The sequence below is a fragment of the Miniopterus schreibersii genome (assembly GCF_964146895.1).
Source record: "Miniopterus schreibersii genome assembly, chromosome: 9".
Lineage (NCBI taxonomy): Eukaryota > Metazoa > Chordata > Mammalia > Chiroptera > Miniopteridae > Miniopterus > Miniopterus schreibersii.
The window spans coordinates 73194711-73205081 of record NC_138118.1 but is presented as its reverse complement, the minus strand read 5'-3'; the positions used below and the strand labels follow the sequence as shown (position 1 = coordinate 73205081).

The 10371-nt window shown below is 45.6% G+C and overlaps 1 protein-coding gene across 1 annotated transcript; it reads right to left on the bottom strand.

The window, feature by feature from the left end:
* Positions 1-2564: 2564 nt before the first annotated feature.
* On the bottom strand, positions 2565-10054 carry NPY (neuropeptide Y). The gene is made up of 4 exons (XM_081147340.1): positions 9654-10054; positions 8558-8745; positions 4556-4636; positions 2565-2761 (listed from the first exon to the last, which is right to left on the bottom strand). Exons 2-4 carry the CDS (start codon positions 8743-8745, stop codon positions 2737-2739), a joined length of 294 nt encoding a protein of 97 aa, XP_081003466.1. The 5' UTR covers positions 9654-10054; the 3' UTR covers positions 2565-2736.
* Between the last annotated feature and the right edge of the window lie 317 nt (positions 10055-10371).

Genomic DNA, 10371 nt, shown 5'->3' with positions numbered 1-10371 from the left:
AAGTGTGCCGCAGTTATGTTCTTAACCAGATTACATATGACCTGGCCTTGACTTACGACTTCTGGGAGATGCATCAGGCAGGGTAGAGTTCACAAGGAGAGGAACTGCTACCTGCTCCCCTAACGTGAATGAGGTGGGAAAGTCACGTAGTTTCCCTGGGCCTCAGTTTCCTTATCTGTGAAAATGGGGGAATAATTATCTATTTGAATGTGTCTTGGCATTGTAAGGCTCAAAATAAAGATGTAATGGCATCTGCAAAAATGTTATGAACAATTTATACTCCTTAGAATGTGGACTAGAGTTTGGATCAGAGGAGAGCTTAATAACTTACAGATTTACTTCATGATGATTACATCACTTACAGGCAGCTCATTAATGATGGCTGAGATCTTACTATCACCCAAGTGAGGATTATCATTTGCAATGACAGGTGGGTGATCTGGTGCCTTTTTGCCTATTGCAAGGAGTGTTGGCAGGCTGAAAATGTTTGAGAAATACTACAAGGGAATCTACTGGAATGTAGTCTTGCCATTTAAAAACATTTACCATTATTGTATTCCTTAAAGCTAATTCTTCTTTGTTGGGGATATCTCAGTCCACTCAAGCTGCTATAGCAAACTACTGTAGAAGGGTGGCTTAGAAACAAGAGAAATTTATTGCTCACAGCTCTGGAGGCTGGACATCCAAGATGAAGGCACCAGCAGTTTCGGTGTCTGATAAGAGCCTGATTCCTGGTTTTCAGATAAGCATCTTCTCACTGTGTGCTATAGGATAGTAGGGACAAGGGAACACTCTGGGGTCCCTTTTTATATGGATTTAATCCTATTCATATGTGCCCATGACCTAATCACCCCCAAAGAGGCCTCCTCAAAACACCATCACACTGGGCGTATTTCATCATATGGATTTGGAGGGACACAAACATTCGATCTGGAGCAAGGGATTTGTAATCCGACACAGGGGTCACCAAAAACGTCACCCTGATACACTTCCCTGCTCTTACGTACTTGTAACAATACCTTAACCTGAGCTTTAATCCCAATACAGATTTCTGAGGAAAGTTGGGCAGGATTTCTCACTCCCGCTTCACGAGTGAGAGCTCAGAAGTTCCGAGAGCCTGGCAGCCACTGAGTCAGCACCCCGAGCTCACCTGCAGTGAAAGGTTAGTCTTTTTTCTAGTAGATGAGGCAAAGGGCCGAGGGATCAAGGCCTGAGTCTGAAGAAAATGTAGGCTGTTTGACGTTTAGCCTTTCAGGCACTTAGACTTAGTGGGATAAGAGGTTTAGTTTTGTTTAAAATGGAATTCCTGGATCATCTCTCAGTGGTTCATATACATTATTCCTGTTGCTCTGCTCCATATAACCGAGAGTTCTGTACATGGTGGTGACTATTTAGCATATCTGTGCTTCCAAATGACTCCTGGAGTCAACTTTCTTTGCCTAATACTAACTTCAGTAAAGAAAAGCTCCAAACATACTAGGCTGGTAAAGAGCTTCAATGTTGTGTGATAATAAATTGTGACTTACTAAACATTTTAAGATTTTAAAAAATGCCTTTCTTACCTATTGGCATTTAGTTTAAAGCACAAAGAAACAAAAATAAGGAGAAATTTAGGAAAACTATGGAACAGTTTTTATCTTAGTTTCATTAAAGGAAATTATGCTTTGTAGCATCATTGACTCCACTGGCTGAATAAACATTAGAGTTCTTTTGTATAGAGACTATTTTATATACTACAAGATTCCCTAAGTCATGATGTGTATGGGGTTTTTGTAAGCAGTTTTAAGACCTAACATAAAAATATTTGAGCATTTTTTTACAATGTGGTATAAAGTATGAATACAGAATGACACCTGTTTTCTTTGATTTAGAAATTACATGTAAGAATCTAGTAACATTAGTTTTAAAATAAGCCCATGCAAATAGGTACATGGAGGGGATTTAATAGCCTTTAGCTAAATTGATTAACATATGCCATGTTGTGTGAAAACCTAATCATCCTATTCTGTATTTCTGCTTATGACTCAAATTCTAAAAGTAGTAGTGGCCTAAGGAACTGTATATCCATGAGCTGTCTGATGTGGTAACTGCTAGAAACGTGGCTATTTAAATTAAAATTCAATAACATTTAAAATCCAGCTCCTTATTTGCACGAGCTACATTCAATTGCTCAAAAACCACATGTGGCTAGGGAGGGCCATATTAAACAGGGGAGAGATAAGACATTTTGCAGAAAGTGCTATTAGATAGCTGTCCTTTCTATTGACAGCACAGGCCAATGAGGTTAACAAGGAGCCCAAGTGAATGGGAGAAAAACTTCATCAAATTGTTCCAAATCGCACTCCCCTGTTCAATGTTTCCAAATACTTCTGTTGTTACACCCACACAGCTGAGTCTTGGTGATGGTAAATCATCCCATCTTTATACCTTCCATAGCCACTGCTTTAATATTGGTGAAATAAGCCTCAGATCTGCTACTTGAGGGAGACTGTGATTTCATGAGTAATTTAAGATAATTCTCTCTGTCGCAGCATCAGATGTTTCCCTGAGGAGCACACACTTTTGAATGCACGTTACTTTATTGAAGCACACATATATACAATGAGGACAAAGGAAAACTCCGCAGAGTTGAGCACAGTGGCTGCATGCATTGGGGGGACAGGCAGACTTGGGTCTTACACAATGAAATAGGGGTTGGAAAGTAGGCAGAGACCGGAGAGCAAGTTTCATTTCCCATCACCACATAGAACGGTCTTCCAGCCTGTCAAACAGAAGAAGCAGAGCATGTGAGAGAAGCTTCCAGCTTCCCGGGAGGCTGGCGGGAGTAAGACATTCCGTTCTGAGATGGAAGATCGTCAGAAACTGTTGCAGAGGCTCCCGTTGCCATTCTGTGTTGAACATCCGAGTGGGAGGCAGAGGCACAGTGCAAAGACCCAGCTGAGTAGCTTTCGCTCATGGTAACGGGGGTCTCAGGCACATCTCAGAGGGACCATTTAAAAGGCTTTGTGTTTATCAAAGAGGCCAAAGAACTCTGCAGTATTTCTGAAGATCAAAACTACAGGAATCACACGAAACTGTAACAAGAAAGTTATTGTTGCTCAACTGTGAATATGCTTCCTTTGTTTTCCTGCAAGGCTTTTTATGTAGTGAGATGCTATTGATCAGACTATAAAGAAGCCTTTTTAATAAAACAGCATTCACAGGGAACTTCGAGGCCATCAAGCTCAGTTTCCTCCTAACTGCATTTGATTGTGGCTGTCAATCAGGGTGCAGTTAACTTTATTTCATGTACTAACTGTCCAACTTCGGGCCACAGAACAAAGAACAGCAGAAAGGTTGTAAGTGGGTCTGGATGGTGGGTCTGGATGGTTCTTTTTCTTATCTTAAGTAGACAGAGCTTACCCTAAACTTTTACTGTAGCAAACATCATATGCATGTCCATGAAACATGAAAAAGCATTTATTGGTTAGTATGTAAAAATAATCCTCGTGAATTTTCCATCCGCTTCCCTTGCATTTGCTGTTGAAATCTGGCTGGTACCTCCAGGGACAAGAGCACTGGAGTTTTATTCCAGTCCAAATGGTTGTTTCTCTCGGAGAAAACAAACCTGACAACTCTAGACCTGCACCTCCACCCTGGCTGGCCATTGCGCAAGAGGACAGTGGGAAGCGGAAGGGAAGGTGAGGGTGGCTCACCAGGTCATCGGCTTTAACCTCTAAGGGGAAGCCCAATGAAGAGTGACAGGCCCGTCACACTCACTGAGCAAGTGTTCTAGTGACCTCTTCTGGGGAACTTGGTTCTTGCCGTTGTCCAGCTCTGGGCTTAAGGCAGACAAGCTACCACGGAAATGGATAAACCATATGCCAACTGGGGGTAGAGGAAGAGGCAGTGGACAGAAAAGGCAGTTATGAAAACAGAGGAGGACCGGGCTCTTTTCAGCAGAACTCCTTGTCCAGGAGGCACCAGAGCATCCTGGTCCAATGTTTGACCCCTAGACATTGGTGGGCACCCCTTCCCAAAACAGCCCACACTCCGAGAAATCCCCAAGGCTACAGACAAGCCCCTAAGAATAATACGTTGTTCAACATTCATTCACTGAATGTAATAAATTACTATGTGACATCAGTTGAACTAAAATAAGTTTAAAAGTAAACTAGCTCCCTGTAATTTATCTACAGTTTCATGTAAAACCAGAAAGACTGGAACACTCTGCACAGTATATAAAAACTAAAAATTACCCCAAAGTTTGGTGATTGGTCATTTCAGTGTAGAGATGGGGATTCACTCTAAGTCTATAGAGTAATTTCTGCAGTAAAAGTCACTTATAGTTAAAGTTTTCCAAGGAGCACCAAATAATTTGCAGTAGAAAATATTACCCCACAGAAGTTCAGAGATTTACAAATGACTACATGAAAAGAAAGGTCCTCCCCACCTTGTTCCCCATCCCCATTTCTCTCTGAATTCTACCTGGTATGAAAGACCCCAGTCCAACGCTTCCTCCCCAGGCAGCCCTTTCTGATTTCCCTCTCCCGTTCCCACAGAGGCCTTTTCATACCTAGTTCGGGGAACATTTTCTGTGCTTTCGTTCATCAAGAAGTCTGAAATCAGTGTCTCAGGGCTGGACCGTTTTCCATACCTAACCAAAAAAAAAGAAAAGTTCTTTAAAGCAAGCTTTAAATATTCATAAAAATCTTTAGAAAGAAAGAAGATAGTCTCTCACATGGGGTATCAAATCTAAAAGTTATTTTCAGTTAACCGTCTGTTAACAAATAATCTAGGTGTACAAATCATACATGATCAAAAACATCATAAATATGATTTAAAATTAAATATGTATATAATTTTGTTTACATACTTAAATAACAGCAGATTATTTAAACCCAACCAAAATCCCAAATTCTTGTCTTTTTATACCGCAAATATTACATATGTAGATATGTAACTAGGTGACAGGAAATAAAACTACATCAAAGTATGATTTTAATGTTTCCATGATTAGTTAATTGGCTACAGTTCTAATGATGTACAGCAGTTTAAATCTTAATAAAGAGACCAGATGATATTTCAGAAACATCCCTAGAAAAAAAGTCAGTGACTGAAGTGCTAGACTCACCTGTGTCTTTCAATCTCTGTTTTCTCTTTTGTAAAATCAAAATCACAACTCATGCTTAAATTGGGGTCTTTGTGAAAATTCCATGTGAGTCACAATGCTTTGTAAGTGACAAAGTGATAGGCAAGTGCATGTTACTACCGTTGAAATCCACCCATTCTTACAGAGAGCAAAGGAACCTGGGCCCTACATTTTCCATTTTCTCTCATGCTGTGATTTTAATCTGCCCTGTAAATATAAAGGAATCCTACTGGTCCATAGAAATGATCCTGGTCTTTTTTCTCCTGTTGCAGGATATGAAAAGGACAACAAATGAATGCAAGGCTACTCTTTCCTGCCAGGATGGCATAGCTGCTTGCTCCAGGTGAGTGAGCGAGTAAACTGATCCATTCCCCCCTCCCTCTCTCTCTCACACACTATTAAAGAGTCTAACACGTCTATAGTACCAAGTAGCTTTTTTGTTTTTTTGGAAGAGGCACTTTTCCCCTTTTTCAAAAAAGGCATTGGACACCAACAGCCACTTTTTTTCACAAATGAGAGATTGGCCTGGCATGGACTGATGAGCTAATAGATAACACAGAGTAACAAAGCTGTCAGCAGGTACCCTCTGACTGCCTATCAAGCACAACTAAATCTAAACTTTGGGAGAAATTTTCCTATTATTACTCCTTTTCTGGGACTCAAGGGAACAAAAACGAAAGCAACCCCTCCTGTTCCCATCATTTGTAAGGTTTCCTCAAAGATTTTCTGGAGTTGTGATATCAGATTCTAGGTGGCTGCTTACACTTATTTCCCCCATCAGTTCATTTTACTAATCTTAAAACTCTTGGGCAACCTTAATCACTTATCTTCATCATGCTCCAGTGAATGAAAGAACTGGCCAATATTTTCTCCAATTTACCAGCTAAAGAAACTAAATCTATCAGAGCAGGATTTGTACAAGGACAGAACTGTTCCCTCTTCTTCTTTCTCTAATTTATTCTGGGCTATCCTTTCTCTCTACAATGCTTTAACTTTCGAAGATAGAGTCTGTAGGGGGTTAATCCCAACCCTGGTTGCACATGAGAGTCACCTGGAGAGCTTTTAAAACCACTATGAAGTCCAAGTCCCACCCCCACTCCCAGGCTCTGATTTAACTGGTAGGGGGTGCAGCCCAGCATCAGTATATTGTTTAAATTCTCCAGATGATTCCAGTGTTCAACCAGGATGGAGAAACACTTAATCTAGGGCTGGGTTCCTCACCCTCAGCACTATGGACATTTGGGGCTGGATAATTCTTTGTTGTGGGGGGCTGTCCTAGGCATAGTAGGATGTTCAGCAGCATCCCTGGCCCCTACCCACGAGATGCCAGTAGCACCACCCCTCGTGACAACCAAAACTGTCTCCAGACATTGCCCAGTATCCTGGGAAGCAAAAAGGCTGCCTGAGTTCAGAAACACCGATCTAGCAAAATGTGGTAGGTCCACGCTCTAGGAAAAAAATAATGCAGATTTTGGAAGCAGAGAACTGGGCATACAGTTTAAAAACACGAACTGTGCAGAAAAAGAGAGGAAAGAGAATGTTTATGACAAAGTCAAACACGGACTCACAAATGACACTATAATTTTCAAAAATACCAACACGTGCGTGTGAGCGGATGTGTGCGGTGGGAAGACAATAACCATGCAGGATGGAGATTATTATTGGTGCAGATTATAAATTCTGATGGTTTCTAAGGAGGAATTTACATGAAGATGAGACAGAAAACTCCGTTCCAGGACCAACGCATTTTCACCGACCCTGAATCTCTCCCCATGAAACTCAAGTCCCTTCCCCTTGGTTCTCTCCTCATGAAAGATGTTGGAGATCACACTGACTGCGGATGGCGGTGACAACATCCAGGGAAAATCATCACCACCCCTAAAAAGGTCTCATGAAATGTTCTTAGTTTCATGATCTGTAAAACGGAGATAATTATGCTCACCCCAAAGCTCTGAGGTAAGGACTGAACAAAATAATGCCTAGAAAAACATTTTGAAATGCTAAAGCTTCATACCTATAATGATAAAGCTTCATAGCAACTCTCTTTTCAAAAATCAGCCCTACTGTGTGTTATAACTGACAAACTGACAAAAGTTTTCTTAGAAAGGACAATACCTTTTCTGTTTGGATAAGCTCTTTTCTCTGGTGTGTAAGAGAGCATAAGCAAGCATTAGAAGCAATTAACTTCCTGAGAAGTCTCAGGACATAAAGCATTGTTGCTTTTCACTAATTAACATTATCAGGCTTCAGGGATCATAAGCCAATACTATTTAATCCTGGCACCTCCATGTATTTCTGATTCAATGTAAATTGGGACTTCTTAGAAAATTCTCAGGATGAAACAGCTTTTTGATGAAACATAACAAGGACACTTTATTTAAGAAATAGAAATTCTCCCCACTTTGCATCCATTCCAACTACTCCCTGACTTGTAAACAGTACAACTGTGGTAAAAACAAAAACGACACTTCACAAAGCATAATTTCAACATGTTAAATAACACTAATGCTTTCAAAAGGTTCCTTGTTTTTATTAAGGTCACTTGATCTCGGGAATTAAAATAAGATATTGAATGATTTAAAACTAAGATGAAACAATTTTGGAAACAAATTTTAAGTCCTATATTATTTGTAAAAATTGTTTGGATTTGATTTTCTTTTTTTTTTCTTTTTGCTTAATATTTGATGTTGAGAGTAAAAATGCGGAATTCATTTTGGCTTCCTGGGTGTGCAGAATGAGGTTTACCATGTCTCGAATTCCACATACTCTTTGGACTCACACTAGAGTGACAGACCAATGTGTGTTTCTATCTAATAAAGCACCAAGCAGTCACTTTCTTTTCAAACCTCACCTGCTATAAAATGGGCAGGTCTCTGCATTTTAGATCAACTCTTTTCTGCTAAATCTCTATTTATTGGGACCAGAATTTTCAAGTAAAGGTCTAAGACTGAAAGAAAAAAAAATTCCACTGTACAGCAGAAAAGAAAATAGCTCTATTCGTCTTTTCCTCACCAGTGCCATTCAATTCGCTCCGGGCAGGGTGGAAAACCCAGCTGTTTCCCCTCAGTTTTTGCTGTTTCTCCTGGACACCCTGCCCTACCTTTTCCCTGCAGCCCTTCCCTGGGGGCACTCCTGACCCCTTTCAACAGGGAACTTTCCCCTCCGGGTTTCCAAACAGTCTCTCCACTGCTCTCAGAACAAAAAAGACAAGGGGATGGGGGGTAGGAGGAGATGCAGCCACACGGCCCAGAGAACCTGATCCTGAGTCAAGATTTTGTGACTGTAGCTGCGGAGGGAGCGCGCTCAGTAAGTCCTGCCGCTGTCCTGCCCCGGGACGGAGGGAGGGAAGCGGAGCAGGCCCTGTCCTCTCCGAGACCCCCAGGGGCGGGACGGCACGCTCCGGCAGGGCCCCCGCCGCCCACGCACCTCTGCCTGGTGATCAGGTTGATGTAGTGCCGCAGCGCAGAGTAGTATTTGGCCAGGTCCTCCGCCGACGCGCCCTCGCCGGGCTTTTCGGGCTTGGTGGGGTACGCCTCGGTCAGCGCGCCCAGGCACGCGAGCAGGGACAGGGCGAGGGTCAGTCGGGACAGCCCCAGGCGCTTGCTCCCCAGCATCTGAGGGCACCAAAGGCGCAGGGCAGCGGGGTTGGGAGTTTAGAGGACACATACCCCCACCTCCCTCCTTTGCTTCCCGGCGCCCGTCCCCCTGCTACCACCCAGGACCCGGAATCCGTGCTCCACCCAGTGACACAGTGGGGAGCCGAGTGTGACAGGCACCACCCGCAGGCTTAGGGCACAGTCCGCGCGGCCCCTCTGTGCCAACGGAAAACTCCGTGCAACTTGGGTGAAAGTCACAGCGCGGAGAGTCCCGTAGTGAGGGGCGCAGAGGGGGTGAGAGGTGGGGGCGCCCGTTTAGGCACTTTAGAGACAGAATTAGAAGCTCCTCCTGCTGGTTGAGGATCATCACTTTCCTGCCCTCTTTCCCCAAATCCCTGTCTGGGGAGGAAAGTTTCTTCTGGGATACTTTTGATCTGTCTGGCTGCAGGCGCTTGACAGATGGCTGAGGACCTCGGGTGGCAATTTGGGAGGGAGGGGAGAGAACGCTCCCCGGGCCAGTGGGTCTCAGGTCCGATCCCAGGTTAGGCGCCCGAGCCCCAGAATTCCTCATTCGGGGGGCTGCCTGGGAAACCTCCCGGTAGGCTGAGACCGCGGAGGAAACTGCCAGCTGCTCTAGGTTGGGGGTCGTGTTCTCCCCCCACTTCCTCCAAAAGGCAACCGAGGGAACCGCTCAGCCGGAGGGCCTGGGAGAGGGGTGGCAGGACAAGCGGAGGGGCCAGGGGGCAGGTGGAAGTCAGGGGCCAAGAGCGGCTGGAGCGCGTTGGGTAGGGAGAGAACGGGGTGGGCGAGCAGGGGCCGGCGAGCGGCGCGACCCTCCCAGTGCCCCAGGGCTCCGCAGAGGGCGCGACAGGGCCCCTGGCACCGACCGCCTGGGCCCCTGTCCGGCGGAGGGCAGTGGCACTCACGGTGACGGTGGCGGGCGGCGGGCGTGGCTGGGCAGCGAGTGCTGGGCTGTCCGGAGCGCCTCTCCCGGGCGTGAGAGCCGGTGGATGGGGTGTCGTGAGCGGGTTGCAACAGGGCTTTTATGGTGCGCGCTCGCAGCGGCAGGAGGGGCCGTGGGCACTCACGCTCCGGTGACTCTCACCCTCCACTTCCCGCCCCCAGAGGCGGGGTGGGGGAGGGGTTGCCACCGCAGCCCGAGTGTCTCTGCGGGGAGCCACCCACAACCCGCTCTCGCCCCCAGGTCCCAGAAGGGGGCCTGGCACCGTGCAGGCCAGGCAGCGGGTTTTGAAAGCGCTGGACAGCGCCAAAGTCAAGTCCCTGCCCTCCAGCGTGGCCCGAACCCCGCTTCCCTTCGCGCCCGTCTAGTCCTGCCAGAGACAGGCGTAGTCCAGATCATCTTTGTCGCCTGTCACTAGGACCACCAACTCCTTTGGCACGAGGGTGGGGGTACCTAAATTCTCGACTTTGTGGAGCATCTCCAGGACCCAAGCGGTAAGCGCACCGGGCACAGCTGTGCGCGTTTGCGTTGGGGCAGACCACTTGGTGCACAGGTTTTCCTGCGCCTAAAGCAGGTCCAAGGCGCCAGCCCCAAGTCCGATCAAGAGGGTCCCAAAGGTACCCTCTCCTGCCAGGGGCTGAGAGTGGGCTTTCGTGGCTATGGCCCCTCTCCCGGGCTTTACA